Below are 21,199 nucleotides of genomic sequence, written 5' to 3' on the forward strand. Positions count from 1 at the left end.
CAAAGTCAATGTACCGATAAAATCAATCAAAAGCATTTAAAGAAAGTTTTTTTCAGAGCCATGATTATTATTAATTTTGACATTCATTTTCATTTTGCACTAGACAGATATTGGTACAAAATATCGGTTATTGGTCTACTTGATTTATAATAATCGGTATCGGTATTGGCCCTGAAAAACAAATATCGGTCAACCCCTAATGCATGGTATATTGGTATCACATCGGTTATCAGCCAATAGGGTACAGTTAAGGTGATTGAGATGGTGTTATCATGGTGGATGATGGGATTTCATGTCTTTTGATGTTTATTTTTGAGTGGTGGAGTCCTGAGTTAACCATTTATTCCGTAGGTCTTCAACCCTGCTCCTGGAGACCCACTGTCCTCCAAAGTTTCTTTCCAACCTGCTTCAGCACACCTGGCCTGTGACTTTTCAAATGATCCTGATGACCTCGATTAGCTGGTTCAGGTGTGTTTGATTATGATTGGAACAAAACTCTCCCCAGGAGCAGGGTTGAAGACCTATGATTTATCCTATTATTTCTCCCCTCTCCCTCGATAATACACACAAACCGAGAGGAAAGAACGTCATTTATGTCGTTAATGCATTTTTTCTTCTTAGGTGGAGAAAGAGAGAAGTCGTCGAATGGTTGAAACAGAAAGTCTTTATGAAACGATTATCGGTGCTGATATTAAGCATTTTTATGGTTATCGTATTGTTCAATTTTAAAACCGATTTGCCGATAAATTCTAATTTCTAATTCTCTTTTAAAAAAAAGTTTTTCTCAGAGCCCTTGTTATTCTTAATTTTGACATTATTTTTATTTTTGCACCAGACATGTATATGGGTTCAAAATATTGGGTATTGGTCTACTTGATCTGTAATAATTGGTATCAGCATTGGCCCTGGAAAACACATATCAGTCGACCCTGAATGGACGATATATAGGATATATGTCGAACGTCAACGTTAACGTATTTGGTCTTGCCGGAATAGATCTGCTACGGTGCTAAATTGCTGATGCTGTTGGTTATTTCTGTTGTTGTAGACTACTGGTGCAAATACAGGAACTTGATACTGCTGATACATATACCGATATGGTGCTGTGAGTATTTAAAACACTACTGCTGCACAAGTAGCATATATAATAACCCATAGCAGATCTAAACAGGTGGAGCTGGGGAGGTGGAGGGTTCCAGAGGAACTCTAAAAGCGTGCAGCGCTTGTGAATGATAACCAGCCATTTAAATGTCAAGCAGCAAGCTCATTGGCTGCGTATGCAACGTAAACCAATCAGCTTTATAAGTTTGCGATAACAACCCATCACCAAGCGCCATCTGAAATCCGATTATCAGCACCAATAAAAGCATTTTTTATGGTTATCGGTCATTTTTAAAATCAATTTGTCAATAATTTAAAAGCACTTTAAGAACGTTTTTGCCAGAACCCTTGTTATCCTTAATTTTGACATTCATTTTTACACCAGACATTATCGGTAATCGCTCTACTTGATCTGTAATAAATGGTAAACACATATCGGTCGACCCCTAATATATAATATATTGGTACCATATCGGTTATCACCGTATGGCCGATATTAAACATTTTTATGGTTAGCGTATCGGTCATTTTCAAAACCGATTTGCTGATAATTTAAAAGCATTTACAGAATGTTTTTGCCAGAGCCCTTGGCATACTTAATTTAGACATTACTTTTCATTTTTACACCAGACATATATATCGGTCCAAAATATCCATAATCGGTCTACTTGATCTGTAATAATCAGTAAACACGTCCGTCAGCCCCCAATGCAAACAGGTGGAGCTGGTGGTGATGGAGGTGAAGGCTATCAGAGGAACTCTGAAAGCACGCTGCAAAATGCTGTAGTGGATGCCAACCAGCCATTTAAATGTCAAGCAGCAAGCTCATTGGCTGTGTTTGCAACATGAACCAATCAGCTTGTGGCAAGCAGTTTGACGCTGTGAATATCATCAGTTTGGGTTAATGACCCATCAGCCTGGGCCATCTAGAGTTTCATGACAGAACTTGGGATATATACACAGTATAATAGCTAAAAACACTAATAATGAAATAACACTGTTAATGGAATCTTTAGCAAATCTCCAAAATGAATATCCATTTGTATAAATTACCATAGAATGTTGCAATGCCTAAATTCAAAGGACTGATTCGAGTTTAGTGTAAGGTTATAATTTTTAAATTTCACCACATTATTGTTTTGAAACTATCTTCATACCAACCCCAAATTTTTAGTTAATTGAATATACACAAAATTGCATTCTTGTAGTAAACCATGAAGGCCAGAAAAATTAAATGCATTGAACAGTGATGAAAGACCAACATGTCGGTTCAGAATTCGATCTGTCGCTAGGTTTTATGATGTCAAGCTGAGACCCTGAAACACACACACATACACACACACACTGCAATACAAGGGTCTGGACTGAAATGAATCTGCTGTTCCAATGCAATGAGTCTTGAAGCAACGCAGGGGGTCGTTCTAGTCTGAGGGGGTGGCAAGCAAGGCAGCAGAATGTCTCTCGGCAGGGGGGCGGGGGCGCTCGGCTTTGTGTACAAGCGGAGCGTTAGTCTGGAAAGTCAATAGCGGGGCCAGTGTATTAAATATGTAGATGCCAGTGGCGTCAATAATGCAGATTTTCTCAGTGGTGGCAGGAGCCACTGTCATAGTACACCAAACGCCAGACACTACGCTGTTCGACTAAAGTGGGTTTGACGGACCAGAACTGGATCATGATGTCCACAAAATCTCTATTACGTCCTGACCCAGATGTGAAGTTAAACTTTTCTTTTTTGAATTTCTTTCATCATAGAGAATGTGAAGTTTACCTGGATTTAGATGGCTGAGGTGGTGCAATCCTGAAAGTTAAAGCGACAGCACCAATTTTTTGGTGATCTATACTCCAAAAACCTGGACAGAAATCAAGATCAGTCCATGATATTTAACACACGACATGACATGTGCATTCTTTCACAAGTAATAACTCTTCTAAACAAACAGCATAATGCATATGTCAAGTTGCTTATGTTCAGCAAGCTATCAGGGACACCAAAATTTATTTTGAGCCCCTGGAGAGTCAAAACAGCTCTAATAATGTAGCCTACCTCACCAAGGAGGATTCAACCTGAACCTGCTCTACATTTCAACACCAATTTGCTTATTAGTGTTTATTTGCATACATCAAATAACTCTACGAAGACCATAAATGAATACAGTACACAGTACACTACACACAGTATGGCAACATACTGATGTGCTAGCGTTACATAACCTGACAATAGATTGGATTAGCTATCTAAAGACTGCTGGACAAGTAGAGCCAAAGCTGCAAACGTGCTGTAACTTGGAAACTGAAATATGTCACTCAGAGGTCTTGACCTTCCTTCAACTGAAACTAAGTCAATGTCATGACCCAAAACTGCACTGACAAAAAAGCCACTGACATAGTCACACTTTAAGACACTTGAAAACGGTACAACTGGAATAATTATGATTGCATTTAGAAGATGCTGTTTTATCCTGAGCACTAACACTGCATGGAGGAGTGGGCTTGGGTTAAGTGCCTCTAGAGACAGTGGTGATCAACTGGACTGTAACTAGGACCCATGTTCTACTATAGGTCAAGTCTGCTTGAGATTGAACCTGCAATCTTTCTGTTATGAGCTTCTGTTTGTAACTAAACCTGTTAACAAGGGTCCTGGTTATTTGATTTAATCCAGATTATTTGAAATAGCTGTTATTACTGCGCACTTTAAATGGAATTCAAACAAGTTATATTTTTGGGTTTTTATGCCTTTAATGGACAGGACAGTAGAGAGATGACAGGAAAGCACTGGGCAGAGAGAGGGGAGCGGGATCAGCAAAGGACCTGGAGACCGGAATCGAACTCGGGTCACCATGAGCACAACTGCGCTATATGTTGGCGCACTAACCACAAGGCTATCAGCACCGACCAAACAAGGGAATTTTAGGCTAATATAAAAATGCCATGAAAGAAGTGTGATATGCATGTGGTCAAAAAGAGGTTCAATAAATACCAAAGATGTGATAACAAAAATGCAAACATATAGTACCATTTAAAAGTTTCCAAAGTTTTTTTTATAGATATAAGATATAAACTCACAATTCTGACTTTTTTTGCCTCAGAATTGCCCGATTATATAGTGAAAAAAGTGACAAAATTAGCGTTTTTTTTTTTTTTTTTTTTTTTAAGTCAGAATTCTCATCTTACAATTCTGACTTTGTTGATATCATGCAATTCTAAGAAAAAAAAATCAGAATTGTGCGTTTGTATCCCATAATTCTGACTTTATAAAAAAAAAAAAAAAAAAAAAAAAAGTACAAATTTCGAGTTTGTATCATGCAATTCTGAGAAAAAAATTAAAAATAAAAAGTCACAAAAACCTCACTGGCTGAAATGGGCTTCCATAAAATACAAATTAGGTTTACAAAAAAAATTCTATTTCAAATAACTGCTGTTCTTTTACATTTTTGTTTCATCAAAGAATTCTAAAAAAATACATACAAAAATATTAAGCAGCACAACCGTTTCCAACACTGATAATAATAGAAAATGTTTCTTGAACACCAAATCAGTTAAAGAGATTTCTGAAGGATCATGTGACAGTAAAGACTGGAAAAATGGCTGGTGAAAATATAACTTTGCCATCACAGGAGTAAATAAAACATTAAAATATATTCAAATAAATAAATACATAAATACATTTCTTCAATTGTAATAATATTTCACAATATTAACATTTTACTGTATTTTGATCAAATAAAAGCAACCTTGGTGAGCATGGTTAATAATTGTTAACCATGTCAATGGTAACCAAAACTGTTTTCCTAAGTATCTTCTTTTATGTTCCATAGAGGAAATAAAGTCATACAGGTTTGGGTGGGAACTTCCATATGTTGACATATGACAGATGACTACATAAGGGAGACTAAATGAAGACGGAATTTTAATTTTGGTGTGAACTATCCCTTTAAGGTATACATGCATCAAAATGACACTAAAGTGATGTTAACCAAAAATTATAGTGGAAAAAACTGTCTCAGTTATTTGTATGCCAAATAATCATCCCTATATTTAACCATTAAGCTTCCACCAGATGAATATGTCGAGTGTCTGTGAAGAGCTGAAGAGCTCCAGATCCAGGGAAGCAGTGTAATGTAGGTCACATTACTGCTCTGCCTCCACACAGCCCCAGTTCTACAGCCCAGGGACTATAGGTAGAGAGTAATGATCAAGGGAGAGGATACACATACACACACACACACCAGCATGCTGTATTGGGTCATTCACTCCAGCTAGTCCACTTTCCCTGTCCTTTATAAGGTCACCTTCAGAGGTTGCCTAATGAAACCAGCACACTTTTCTCAAGGCAGTGATCCATATCCATACTGAATGAAATGAGGTTTAACTTATGGTTAAACATTACAGTACAACAGGTGCATCTGATCTAGATCTAGATCTCAGCCAGAAAAATTACCCACTTGGGTCTACATAATAGAGGGGGGAAAAAGCACTTCACGGACTATGCTAACCAGCAAAACCTCATTCTCTATTTAACAGCACGGATATATAGTTTATCTAGCTTCATAATAAAAATAACTTTTAGATTTAGTGTAAACATGTTTAAAAAGATTCCTGATACCATCACCAAAAAATGATGTTTTTGTCATTTTGTCATTTTCTATTAAATACTTACCCAAGACTAAAGTGTCTGCAGGTCTAGACAGAACCTGAAGTTAAACAGCTGGGGAGGAAAATGCAACTACAGGAGAGAAGGGAAGACAAAAGAGGAAAAAGGCTGGGAGGGAGAGAGACGAAGAGAAACTAATTTTTCAAAGCCAGATTGGAGACATCAAGTGTCAGGATTAAGAGAGATTAAATGTGCCTACAGTTTTGGGCATTTTGCTTAACAAAAGCCGCATTTAAAAAAGCAATTTAAAGACTGCATCTCAGCACAAAACCAACTCCTTCAACACATTTTAATTCATAAATGTAATTAAATGAAAGATTACGTGAAACAAACTTTACATTAAAATACTTATCAGCAAAGCCACAGAACTTATGTAATACACAATAATTCTTTTATTAAGAGGTAAATAAGATAAATTACAGTGTTGTTACCAGTGTTGGAATTGCGCAACTTTAACACTGTTGCCGCAGGTTGTTTTTCATGTCCGCGGGTTGACGCAAACCCAATAACATGATATTTAGCTCCTGGTATGTGAATTTTAACTGTGGAACCCTGTCAAAAACCATGTATTTTTCCCCTCAGAATATGAGGACCCCTTCAAAACATGATTGGACAAGTTTTGTGTAGCAAATGAGAGGGTTTTATTGTGAAAAATTGGCAACCCTGGATGTTACTCTTAACTAGAACTAAAATTATTAAAAAAAAATTCGTTAACTGAAATAAAATAAAATAAGATGAAAAAACTTGAAGTATGTTGAACTTGAAACAAGTTGAAGTACTAAAATTATTAGATCTAAAAGCTAAATAAAAATGACTAAAATCTCAAATTAAACTTATTGTGAAAGTACTAAACTAAAATTAAAATGAAAACTAAAAATGTAAAAATAAAAGCTAATTAAGTATATTAATAAATACTATAGCATATAATAACAAAATAAAATAAAATAACACTGCTTACTTATACACTGTAAAAAACAATTTGTTGAGTCAACTTAAAATAATTTGTAACCTGGCTGCCTTAAAATTTTAAGTTCAGTCAACTCAAACTTAACTCAACTTAAGTTCAGTCAACTCAGAAAGTTTATTCAACCTGAAATGTTAAATTATACTAACTGACAACTTAGATATTTGAGTTGAATCAACTTAAAATTAAGGCAGCTGAGTTACTCACCCATCTGTTAAGTTTAGCAAACACAAATATCTAAGTTGTTACTTAGTACAACTTAACATTTCAAGTTGAATAAACTTATTGTAGTTGACTGAACTTAAAATTTTAAAGTTCAGTCAACTAAACTTAAAGTTGACTAAACTTAAAATTTTGAGGCAGCAGGGTAACAAATTATTTTAAGCTGACTCAACAAATTGTTTTTTGTTTTTTACAGTGTAGTTTTTTTTTTACTTTTAAAGCATCTCATCAGCATTAACAGAAAATCTAGACCTTGAAAAGCATGCAGTGCATCTTACTTTAAATACCTCCCAGCCAACTACACTGGATTTCTATGCTAACATGTTTGGACACGCAGAAGCATAAAGCTCTCAAAAGAAGCCTTCAGGCTCTTTGTCTGATGAAAAACAAACAAAAAATAGATCAGAGGGGAAAATTAAGAAAAGATTCAAAAAGATTCTAACTAATTCTGTTATTTCTGTTATTTAAAGGGGTCATTGGATGCCCATTTTCCACAAGTTGGTATGATTCTTTATGAAATGTCTGCAACATACTTTGGTCACAATTCCTCAATTCCTTATGTAAAACAACAGCCTATTTACCTTGTCAAAAACAGCTCTGTTCACAACGGCCCGTTTCGGGGCATGTCTCTTTAAATGGTAATGAGCTACTGCTGACTTCACCCCTTTTTCCGTTTTTTGTGTATTTGGTGGCGTGTTACCATCAAAAACAAAACTAATCTACTACGTCCTCAATGGCTCTGATGTCAGGAGAAAATGAAGACTCTTATGTTCACTTTTACATCCAGCTACAAAACACCTGCATGGCTTACGTAACATTGTTGTCGCTACAGTTGTTCAAGTGTGGAGAAAATGCCGTTGGCGTACAACTGGCTGAGGGCGGTATATTGAGCAATATAATGTCATACTGCTCAAAAAAATCAAAATGCTTGATAATTGAGACTGTTTAGGTTTTTAGGGGATTAAAAACAAGAATTGAATGGATTTTTATCATTGTAGGGTGGTTGTGTCCACACTGCTAAGACACAATTATTTGCAAATTTTGCATCCAATGTTTTCTTTGCATGTGGCATCGCACAAATCTTCCATATGTTAAACAGTAGTATTTATGTATTTATGTACTACTGTCCGTTGTAAAATCACTCTAACGCACACCCTTGAGTGGCTCATTCTGTTAATGCACTAGAGAAGCACTTGCTAATGACTAGCACTAATCTGGACGCTGTGTTCATGACTCCATCACTTCTGACCTCAATGATATTGCAATGGGACACTTAGACCCTGCAGAACTCTGGGAGTGTTAAATGAACGGTGTCTCCACTGGCGGGCTAAATAAACAAAGCCCTTTATTGCAGTACCTGACCTGAAGGAAGACAGCACTGGGGGGATCCTGTGCTAAAAAAGGGTATCGAGAAGGCCAAGCCATGTGGCGCCGCACTGGTCCGGTGATGCTGGTGGAAGGGCAAGAAGCGCAGAGCTGGGGCAGCCCTTAGTAATCCCAGCACAGCCTGATGATTAAGGGATTACCACAGCAAGTAGTTTTCCATCCCAGGAGAGCCCTGCTCAGAGGACTGGTCAGCACAATTTAGAGAGGAAGAATGAGAGAGAGCGGCAAGAGGAATAAACTGAAGGGTAAAGATCAAAATCTTGCTTTGGGCAAAGGAACAGTGGTTTGCCTGAATAGTCTAGATGACTGAGGGATAGTTCATTCAAAAATCAAAGGTGTAATTCGCTCCAAACTCGGAAGACCTTTGTTCATCTTCAGAACACAAATTAAAAGATTTTTGATGAAATCCGAGAGCTTTCTTTCCCTGCATAGACAGCAACGCAACTGACATGTTCAAGGCCCAGAAAGGTAGTAAGTACATCATTAAAATAGTCCATGTGACATCAGTGATTTAACCTCAATTTTATGAAGCTACGAGAATCATTTTTGTGCACAAAGAAAACTTAATAAAATTAAGGTTAAACCACTGACGTCACATGGACTGTTTTAATGTCGGTTGCATTGCTGTCTATGGGTCAAGAAGCTCTTGAATTTCATCAAAAATATTTAATTGGCGTTCCGAAGCTGAACAATGGTCTTACGGGTTTGGAACGATATGAGGGTGAGTAATTAATGACAGAATTTTCATTTATGGGTAAACTATCCCTTTAAGTCACTGCTGCATGATCTCAAAATAGCAGTGAGGACACTAATCAAACCATAAATATACTATATAACATAAAAAAATCTAAACAACTAGCTAGTTGTTGGACAACTAGTCAACACTGAACATACCTAATGTACTATATAATGAACTTAGAATGCTAAATTCTTAAAAAGAAAATAATGACACAACAGAGATTCTGCCAAATGCCATACCTGATTAAAGGTTTCAAAGCTTTGGTATTTGAAACCCACTACTCTTCTTAAAGGGTGAACTTTGCCTTTTGAAAGTGCAGCGAACTGCACGGTGCACCTGAGCACGCCAGCACCAAACAGAATGAAAACGAGCCCCCGTCCAACCCACTCAGCTTAATTGCTCTGCGACTGCAGAGAAGCGGGGAATCAATCATATTTCCATTCAATTAGCCAGCCAGCAGTTTGAGAGGAGGTGACGGACCTCTTTTAAACAAATGAAAAACAGGCAGGAAGATACAACCTTGGAGGACCTGTGAGGGAGACACGGCTGGCAGCTCTACGGTCGGGAGAACGTTGCACAACGCTTTAAATGCTTGTGTTTTTGTGCTCCGAGGCTTATGTAACCTGGCACAGGTGCTTTTTTTTGTTTTTGATGGACGGATGAAAGCTTGTTGACGCGATGAGAAATCCAAGAAAACACACGTATTATTGCGCATTACACTAACCCCAATCTGGAAGGACATTTCAGAGCCAGATCTGAAATGACATGCACTTTTAAGTCAAGATGAAATCGCAATGGACCTTATTTAGTTTCTTAAAATGTGTGCCTGATCTTACTGTGAACAATGTGTGCACAGTATTACAAAAATAAAATAAGTTTATAAAATATAACCTCTAAAGCTTCTTACTTTTTCAGCTCATGTCATTTGTGACGAAACCCTCTTTGTTGTCAAAGCTTCACTAGATATTTTAAGATCCAATGAAGTCCTAATCTTTTTCATTTTTTTCAGTTTCACACAGAAAACATTACATTATTTAAGTAAAATATACTGTAGTATAAACAGCATTTCATGTTGACTTACAAGTGTAGGGGTGGGTGATATGACCAAAATCTTCTATCAGGATATGAGTAATTTTATTTCATGGTAACAATATACAGTGCCTTGCAAAAGTATTCATACCCCTTCATTTTTTGAATATGTTGCTGCCTTATGTTAAACTGCTTTAAATTACTTTTTTTCCACATCAATCTACACTCTATACACCATAATGACAAAGCAAAAACTGAATTGTCACAACTTCGTAAATTTATTAAAAATAAAACACTGAAAGAAGTGCATTGCATAAGTATTCAACTCAGTACTTAGCTGAAGCACCTTTACAGCCTCAAGTCTTTTTGGATATGATGCAACAAGCTTTGCACATCAACATTTGGCAATTATCTGCCATTCTTCTCCTCACTTTTTCACCTCTCAAGCTCTGTCAGCTTGGATGAGGGCAGAAGCACATTTTCAGGTTTCTCCAGAAATGTTTGATTGGGTTTAAGCCCAGGCTGTGGCTGCGCCACTCGAGGACATATAAGCCACTCTTGCTGTGTGCTTAGGGTCATTGTCCTGTTGGAAGGTGAACCTTCTGCCCAGTCTGAGGTTCTGAATGCTCTGGTCTGGGTTTTCATTAAGGCTATATCTATATGTTGGTGCACTGGGCTTTCCTTGTACTCTGACGAGTCCCTCAGTCCTTGCTGCTGTAAAACAGCCCCACAGCATGAGGCTGCTACAACCACACTTTACTGTTAGGACGGTACTCTGCAGGTGATGAGCAGTGCCTGGTTTCCTTCAAACATGCTACTTGGAATTAAGGTTCATCAGAGCAGAGAATCGTTTTTCTCACAGTCTGAGGGTCCTTTAAGTGCTATTTTGCGAATTCCAAGTGTGTTTTCATGTGTCCTCACTAAGGAGAGGATTGAGTCTCACCACACCACCATAAAGCCCAGACTGATGGAGTGTTGCAGTGATGTTTGTCCTTCTGTAGGTTTCTCCACATATGATCATAGAGCTCAACTACAGTGACTATCAATTTCTTGGTCACCAGTCTAACCAAAGCTAGAGTCCTGTTTGTTTCAAACTTCTTTCATTAAAAGAGACTGTGTTCTGTGAACCTTCAATGCAATAGAATTTTTTTTGAACTTTTCCCCAGATGTGTGGCCTAACACAGTCCTGTCCTGTTCCTGAGCTCTACATTCAGTTATTTTGACCTCAGGGCTTGGTTTTTACTTTGATATGCATTTTCAGGTGTTAAACCTTTTTTTTTTTTTAAATCATACCCATTCAGTTGAGTTTGCCACAGGTTAACTTCACTCAAAGTGTAGTAGCATCTACAAGTGATATGAATGCTCCTGAGCTAAATTTCAAGTGTCCCAGATAAGGGTATGAATACTTATGCAATGGAATCATGTCATTTTTTATATTTCTAATAAATTTGCGAAGTTGGCACAAATCTGTTTTGTGTCTTGTGATTACGGTGTATGAAGTGTATATCGATGTGGAAAAAAGTAATTTAAAGCAGTTAAACATAAGGTAGCAACATGAAATGTGATAAAAATGAATGGGGTATGAATACTTTCGCACTGTATATCACAATATAGTTTTTTTCGCTTTAAATTAGGTCTTATGATATTAATTTTTTTTGATACTATCGAAATATCATAATTCTTGTCATTACAGTGTCAATACCACAAAAAACTATTAGTAGCCTAAATTAAAATCATGTACCCACGATAGAGACGAAAGTTGAAAATCTCTACCGCTTGACAAATTTAACAAACCGGTTAATCGCGTCTACCAGCAGAGCTGGGTAGATTATTTACAAACTGTAATTTGTAACTTAATCCATTACATTACACATTTTAGGTAATATAATCAGACTACTTTTAGATTACTTTTGACCTAACTCCTTTATCACATTGACTTAAATAGGATAATCTTGTACCATATTGCCATAAAAAGACAAAGAGTAAGAAAATATATTCTATTTGTTGTTGCATGAAGTGCATTAAACATTATATTACATCAAGGTTTCCCAAACTGGAGTTTGTGAAGTGTACTGAGAGTAAATATAAGCAGTAGGCTATTTTTTTTTTTTTTTTAAAAAGACATTTTAAATTAGGGAGAATAAATAAATTATTAAATTCTTTTTGCTATTGTGTAAATAACATGTAATCATGTAATCCATAAAAAAGTAACTGTAGTCTGATTAAAAGTATTTCAAAATGTAATTTAATCTAATTACAAGTACTTCGTCATTTTGTAATTTAATGAAGTAATTTTTGAATCTGGATTACATGTAATAAATTACTACCCAGCTCTGTCTACCAGTATATAGCAAACCCCTAAACATGTCCATGGTATCTTTTGGCCTACAGTTTTATCCAAACAAATTAATTTAAACAAATTAATTACATAACATGCCATGAATCAAATACATTAGTTCAATATATTCAGGACACATTCACTAATTCTTGGTCGGTTTGCACATGCAGACGGACAACTCTGGCATTTGTACACACTGTCCCCTTTGAGATGAAGCATGGTGATCTCTGAACAGTGAAAAAAAGACAAGACAATCTGGTCTTCAACTCTCTCTTATCCACTCCTGACCTCCCAAGAGGCACATTTAGGGAAAAACGAAAACGAGAGAAGACCTTAAGTCGAGTCCTAATTAATATCTGGCCCAGAAAACATCATTCACGGAAGTGCAAATAACGGCTACAGATGCCAATGGTGGTTTATAAGTAATGACTTGTGAATCCTTAAGGAGCGTCTCTCTCGCTCTCTCTCTCTCCTTGGCCACTGCTGTCGGCCTTGTTTGTCCCAGTGCAGTTCTAAATTTGTCCATATAGACTGTCGAAGCGGAGGCTAGTTCATTCTGCCGTCAGCTGAAATGAAAACAAGCTGAGGGGAGCCACATTCGCTTCTCTTAAGTGTCAGGTCTGATCACAGTGGAGATGAACACACCGTCCTAGAGGCCTAGAGGAGGCAATGAGCTGGATTGATTTATTGATCAAATATTCCTCACTGTGTTTTGTGGTTTCAGCTGCGAGCTATTACTCAGAAAATGAAATTCTATTACAGGCAATAGGCCAGCCGCAGGGGTTTAAAACGTTGCAAGGCTCTGATGGTATGCTGAGCAATTCAGAGCATGCAAAGGGCAAGTAACGTACTCTTCATAACACTCACCCCCATGTCATCCAAAATATTCATGTCTTTTTTTCTTTTTTAAAGGTTTTTTAAAGAAAACATTCCAGGATTTTTCTCCATATAGTAAACTTCAGTGGAGATCAAAGGGTTGAAGGTCCGAAGTGCAGTTTCACTGCAGCTTCAAAGGGCTCTACATGATCCCAGCCGAGGAATAAGGGTCTTATCTAGCGAAGCGATCAGCCATTTTCTAAAAAAGATTAAATGCATATACTAACAACAAATGCTCATCTTTCACTAGCTCTGCTATACACGTCTATGACTTACGTAGTCATGCTGGAAAGGTCACACGCGGTTAGTTCTTCCAAAGCCACTAGAAGGCATTAGCTAAAAAACCATAACAGCTAATGCTAACACTTCCAGTTTGGCAGTACGTGGGAAAGGAGACCTGAGGACGTTTTTTTAAACTGATGTCAATGGAGGAGGGGCTTCACTATGCTGAATAAACAGCTTTTTAGAGGAAACGGCTTATTTAAAGGGGTGCTATTATGCTTTTTCACTTTTTGAATTTTAGTCAGTGTGTGGTGTGTATCTTTGGGCATAAAAAAGATGTACAAAGTTACAAATCTCAAAGTCCACTCCAAAGGGAGATATTTGGACTACAGCGTTTGTTTTCCGCATGCAATGATGTCACAACACGGTCCATTAGAATATCATTAAAAGGGTCCTTGATTTTGTTGTGGGAGTGTACTAGAACATGCTTTCATGCTTGGTGGTTCAAAAAACTGCTTAGACGGTGTTTCAGTACTGCCACGCCCCTTGTCAAAGAAGCAAGTTCTGTGCACAACTGTTAGCGCAAGCTAGATTAAAGTGATTCTTACGTTTTCAATATGGATTTTTTTTTGTACAAAAACGTATCGATTCGCTACAGGAGGCCTTTATTAACCCCTCCGGAGCCGTGTGAGGCACTTTTTTTTATTATTGATGGATGCATATTATTGGACTTGTTTTGGACTGATGAGGAGAAACACCCATCTATGCCATTCTAAAGCTTGGGAGTGCCAGGATAAATTTTAATATAACTCCGATTGCATTTGTCTGAAAGAAGGAAGTCATATACACCTAGGATGCATGGAGGGTGAGTAAATAATACGCTAGTGTTGGGTCCTATCATCAGCCTGCGAGATCACCGATGCATGCTATTATCGTGCTAATGTATATAATTATTTACACACATGGTTTCATTGCCCGAAATCAGCTCCAGCATAAGGCTAAAAGCAGCCTAACATTATCAAAGAACATCATCACTGATTCGCCTAGTCTATTCTAGTGCAAGTTTATGCATTTTTAAAAAACACTCTGTATCTACACTGTATGATGAATAAATCTCTTACCACACACTGCACACATCTGCAGCGTGTTACGGCTCCAACGCGGCACCTGGAGTAGATCGTGGCTTCGGCATGTGTTTCGCCCCCTGTACTGCTCACATCTGTGGCGCGTTACTGCTCTGAAGTGGCCACTCTATTCAATGCCTGTGTTTATACTCGCCGCGCTGCGGCTTGTTTAAGCAGTTTTCTGCGTTGCATCGCTAAAGTTAGTCCCTCGTCCCTACCCTCTCTCCAACAATGCGAATTTCCGTGGGTGGGATTTATTTTAATGATATTCTAATGAACCACGTTGTGACATCATTGCATGCGGAAAACAAACACTGTAGTCCAAAGGAGCCGTTCATTGTAGTTCTTGAAAAGGGATTTTTTTAAAAACGAAATATCTCCTTTTGGAGTGGACTTTGAGATTTGTAGAACTTTGTAGATATTTTTTTATGCCCAAAGATACACACCACACACTGACAAAAATTCAAGAAGTGAAAAAGCATAATGAAAATGAGAAAAATTGAAAATCTAGATCTAGATGCTAGATCTTGCTAGATCTAGACCTTCTTCCTCGGCTGGGATCGTTTAGAGCCATTGCATTTTTGGAGCACTATTGAAGTCCACTATATGGAGAAAAATTTGGGAATGTTTTCCTCAAGAAACATAATTTGTTATCGACTGAAGAAAGAAAGACATGAACATCTTGAATGACAAGGGGGTGAGTAAATTATCTGTAAATTTTAGTTCTGGAAGTGGACTTATTTAATATAAGCAACAATTTGTGTAATTAGTTTGATTGAAATTCTAAATAGCTTGACAGTTCTAATAATACATAAGTCAATATAAACTAAAAATAATGTATGTTATATTTTTCATATATCTTCAGGCAGCACACAACAGACAGTGGTTTGAGCCTGAAATAAATCTAAATCTGATTATAGCTCTACAAAAGAAAGTCTGGATGTGATCGGAGCGGGAGGGGGTTGGGAGAACAGGCCACGGCGATCATCTGAAGCGCAGCTGCTGTCATAGTGTGCGCCTGAAGAGGAACCATACTCTAATGCCATGCCAAGGGCGTCCGTGGCCACACTGACCCTGATGAAAAATAGCATCCTTTCATCTAGACAACACCTGGCCACAGATACATCGTCTGCTCTCATGGACACAATACGCTGACACATCTATTTGTTTTCCTTAATTGTTGGATCAATGTTGTCATGACCAGACATCAGAGGACGCTCGATGCGGATGCTGATCAAACACTGATGATGAAGAATCTATGAGAGGACAGCGGTTAAAGAGACAGTTTGTCCCAAACATGAATGTTATAATTCAATCCTTAATGATCCAAAAAAAACGAAGCGACAAACAAAAAGGGAAACTCCTGCCATCACAGATGAGTGAATGCCGCATGTGATGCTACAACATGCAAATCCTTCCCTCTGCAACAGATATTTCCTCCATCATTGATTCTATCATGACACAGCTGTGTGGTGTAGTGTGCCGTTTGTTTCATTACCACAGGCGCTCCCTTGGGCTCTGTGTGTGTGTCGCACGTCTTTTGTGCGTGGGTACGTGTCTGTTTTGTGTAGATTTGTGTACTTTCCATATGTGTGTGGTTTACAGCTGCGAGAGACGGGGGTTTAATGAGCTTTAGGAGAGCGTTCCTCTATCCATTAGTGTCTATCAGGACTCCCCGTGGGCTCGGAGGGCCTGCTCACCACAGGAGGAGGAAACAACCTCCCTTCCCAACCTCCATTTTTAGCCTCACATTCGCCACACATCCCCATTTATCAGCGCACAACAACTAAACCAGGCTGTTAGATAACGTCGCCGATAACATCACTGAAGGTTTAATGTCAACCAAAATAGAATGGGTATTCCTGTTCAAATTAATTTTGAATTTAGAGAGAGATCATTAACATACCGTGGAATGGAATGCTTTATGTTACTTTAAATACTGCCATTGTGCATTTCAGAGTGTCATGGAATGGAAGGGGGAAAATTCTTAATTTAAATAATAACAATACGCAACCAACCATATAAATGTGCATTTAGAATAGCAAAATATATTTTAAAATATTTAAAATTAAAAAACACTGTAATAAAAATAAAAATAACAGAATATTTTCAAATATTATCAAATTAATTGTTGATGGTAAAGTATGTGCACCCAAGCAAAAGGTAATATTTTTGCAGAAATTAATGTTACTTTTCTCAGTACCAACATGGGTTACAAGGTAAAATTAAATTAAATTAAATTAGGACAATGATGTTATTTAGAATTCCATCATTAAGCAGCTGCAAGTAAAATAAAATAAAATAAAATACAGTGATGTTACTTAGTAATCCATCATTGAGTGGTTACAGATATAAAATAAAAAAATTAAATTAAATTAAATTAAATTAAATGAAAATTTAGACAATGATGTTACTTTGAATTCCATAATTCAGTGGCTACATATAAAATAAAATAAAATAAAACAGTCATGTACCTTCGAGTTCATCACAGAATTGCTACAAATTAAATAAAATTAAATAAATTAAAATGAAATACAATAAAATAAAGACAGTGAAGTTACTTAGTTGAGTAAATCCATAATTGACTGGTTACAAATAAAATAAAAAATAAATAAACGATTAAAATATAATATAAATAACAAAATATAATATTAAATATAAAATAAATTAATTAAAATAAAGAGATTGAAGTTACTTAGAATTCCATGGTTCCATGGTCTGTGGTTACTGATAAAATAAAATAAAATAAAATAAAATAAAATAAAATAAAATAAAATAAAATAAAATGTAGACAATGATGTGACTTAGAATTCCATTGAGTGGTTACACATAATAAAATTAAAATAAAATAAAATAAAATAAAATAAGCCAGTGATTTTCTTAGAATTCCATTACTGAGTGGTTTAAAATAAAATAAAATAAAATAAAATAAAATAAAATAAAATAAAATAAAATAAAATAAAATAAACAGCCTAAAACACATAAAGACCTTCAAGAAGGAAGTCAAAGTGATGAGACCTTATGTGTAGAGGTCCGTCTGAGTCACTATTTCACCATCGACTGGATCTTATTAAATGACACCCTGCATTCTTCTCAAGTCAGAAATCTATGTAGGTTGCCACCATCATCGGAGCCCTGGATCTGTAACGAAGCTTATTCACTGTGCCGTCACCAGCCTCCCCCTATCAATTTTTGCTTCTCTTTTTATGCTTCTCCTTTCTACGCATAGACACACAGCCACCCTCTCCCCGCACTCCAGAGGGAGCAGAACAAAGGGGATCTCCACTTTTCTCCTAGGACTATTATTAGATCTTCAACCCAGCGACAAAATAATCACACGTTCAGCTGAATCACCACGCAGGCAGCGGAAGCTTCAGTCCTGAAGTATGTGAAGCAAGCAAGCCTCTGTTTAGACCAAAAATAAACTGATGTGGCTAAATGGAAGAAGATACAGTACTCTGGGATATAAAATTGTGAAATAAATGCATGTATTTCGGTGCCAAAGGGGTAAATCAATCGATGTCACTTTAAGGTCACTGTCAGACAAACGGTAAACATCCATCAACCCCAGGCAAAATTACCATATAAAACACTCTCCTGAGGATCTGATTTTAGTCAGGGTCAGTAACCTAGAATAAACATCTGAGCAATACAGACTTTGGTGCATTGAGCACTGCAAAACTCTCAATGTGTAAATAGCTCTGTGATTCCCCAGAAAGACTGTATTTGTGTGTTTGTTTGTGCAAGAGCAAAAGGGATTCTCCACAGCAGGCCGTGGCAGCCTGTTGCTGACATTTGAATGAAATTCAAACACAGAAAACAATAACCTCTTTGTGAGGTGGTCAAAGTTTGTCGGACACAAACACAGCTTAGATCAAAATGAAAAGGTTCATAGTTCTGCAAATGCATTCAAGAATGTAACCAAATGTTAAAGATTCGAAATTTCAAATGTCAAAGACTCATAAAAAAATCATATTGATTGACCACTAATTTGAATATTCTTATAACCCACAAATAGCATACAGATTACAATGTCTAATAATATAAGAATATTTATATTATTAACGTCAAATAAAACTCAGAATATTTACTGTAAATATAATCTATATCGAATAATATTCTATTTTAAATAACTTTTTTTCAAATTCTAATCAATGTCCATTAATATTCATAGTACTTTATCAGACATTATAACCAATGTCTAATAATATTCAAAGTATTCAGATTATAATCAATGTCTAATAATATTCAGAATACTTAGATTATGGTAATGTCCAATAATATTTCGAGTAGTGTCCAACAATATTCAGACAATTGCGGCTACAATCAATGTTCAATAATATTCAGAGTATTCCCATTATAATCAATGTCTAACAATATTCAGAGTATTTTGATTATAATCATTGTCAGAGTATTCTGATTATAATCAATGTTTAATAATATTCAGAGTATTTAGATTATAATCAATGACTAATAATATTCAGATTATAATCATTGTCCTATAATATTCAGAGTATTCCGATTATAATCAATATCTAATAATATTTGGATTATTCTGACTATAATCATTGTCCACCAATATTAAGAGTATTCCCATTACAATCAATGTTTAATAATATTCAGAATATTCTGATTATAATCAGTCTAATAATATTCAGGGTATTCTGATTATAATCAATGTCTAACAATATTCAGAATATTCCGATTATAATCAATATCTAATAATATTCGGATTATTCTGACTATAATCATTGTCCACCAATATTAAGAGTATTCTGATTACAATCAATGTTTAATAATATTCTGAATATTCTGATTATAATCAATGTCTAATAATATTCAGAGTATTCAGATTATAATCAATATCTAATAATATTTGGATTATTCTGACTATAATCATTGTCCACCAATATTAAGAGTATTCCCATTAAAATCAATGTTTAATAATATTCAGAATATTCTGATTATAATCAGTCTAATAATATTCAGGGTATTCTGATTATAATCAATGTCTAATAATATTCAGAGTATTCTGATTATAATCAATGTCTAACAATATTCAGAATATTCCGATTATAATCAATATCTAATAATATTCGGATTATTCTGACTATAATCATTGTCCACCAATATTAAGAGTATTCTGATTACAATCAATGTTTAATAATATTCAGAATATTCTGATTATAATCAATGTCTAATAATATTCAGAGTATTCTGATTATAATCAATGTCTAATAATATTCAGAGTATTCTGATTATAATTAATGTCTAACAATATTCAGAATATTCCGATTATAATCAATATCTAATAATATTCGGATTATTCTGACTATAATCATTGTCCACCAATATTAAGAGTATTCTGATTACAATCAATGTTTAATAATATTCAGAATATTCTGATTATAATCAGTCTAATAATATTCAGGGTATTCCAATTACAGTCAGTCTAATAATATTCAGGGTATTCTGATTATAATCGATGTCTAATAATATTTAGAGTATTCCTATTATAATCAATGTCCAACAATATTAAGAGTATTCCGATTATAATCAGTGTCTAATAATATTCAGAGTATTCTGATTATAATCAATGTCTAATAATATTCAGACTCTTCAATTTATATTCAATGCCCAATTATATTCAGAATATTCCGAGTATAATCAGTGTCTAATAGTAATATTCAGACTCTTCAAATTGTAATCAATGTCTAATAATATTAAGAGAATTCTGATTATAATCAGTGTCTAATAATATTCAGACTCTTCAATTTATAATCAATGACCAATTATATTCAGAGTATAATCAATGTCTAATAATAATATTAACACTCTTCAAATTATAATCAATGTCCAATAACATTCAGAGGAGGGGTGTGCAATATGATGACTTTTGATCGTGGACGATTAAAATGTTTCCACGATCTGCTTTTGATGAAATATCGTAGTGTTGAGCTACAGCGCACATTCTGTCAGCCTCTGTCTCAATATACTGTATAACGCAGCATGCATTCACATCAAATGTTAACTCAGCGGTAGAGTTACACTTAATTTCAGAGCAGTGCGATTATAATAAATTTCTAATACTTCTACTTCTGTCTAATAATACGCAGGATATTCAGTTTACAAATGATATCTGTGATGGTCATGGCCCTGAAATAATCCACTCCCCATTTTCAAAAAGGAACTATGTGTTTCCACATATGTAAAATATCTAATACAACCACAAAAAAGGGATACAGACGAATCTGAAACTAAAATCTGAAACTAAAAATACAAATAAATCAATAAAGCACGGCTGAAACAGCCTGACTCAGGAGGTGTGCAGCTATTTGGGCATTTGCGCAGCCATTTATCACTAGACCCATTAGATGTGTATGAGTATTCCATGCTCATAAAGATTCTGCTAGGTTTGAATGGGCTATTTATAGCAAGCCAATGACGTAGTTTATCAAACGTAACCCCTTCCCACAGATCTCGCCCAGAATTCAAAACACCGCGATAACACACAGCTCGCTACACTACTCTAGGCTGTTCGCGGTGA

General features: G+C 35.8%; 1 protein-coding gene across 2 annotated transcripts in view; it reads right to left on the reverse strand.

Annotated features, from left to right (window-relative positions):
• Positions 1 to 21,199, reverse strand: part of ppm1e (protein phosphatase, Mg2+/Mn2+ dependent, 1E) — a 65,076-nt gene that overhangs the window by 42,711 nt on the left and 1,166 nt on the right. The window contains exon 1 of one of the 2 annotated variants that reach the window (XM_051120839.1): positions 13,583 to 13,605. The exons of the other annotated variant lie outside the window; for it this stretch is intronic. Within the exon in view, the coding sequence (XP_050976796.1) occupies positions 13,583 to 13,590 (8 nt within the window). The 5' untranslated portion in view covers positions 13,591 to 13,605. Of the gene's footprint in view, positions 1 to 13,582; positions 13,606 to 21,199 lie in introns of those variants that run through there. 2 annotated transcript variants of the gene reach the window in all.

The sequence above is a fragment of the Labeo rohita genome, chromosome 10 (genome assembly GCF_022985175.1).
Source record: "Labeo rohita strain BAU-BD-2019 chromosome 10, IGBB_LRoh.1.0, whole genome shotgun sequence".
In the NCBI taxonomy this organism is placed as follows: Eukaryota; Metazoa; Chordata; class Actinopteri; order Cypriniformes; family Cyprinidae; genus Labeo; species Labeo rohita.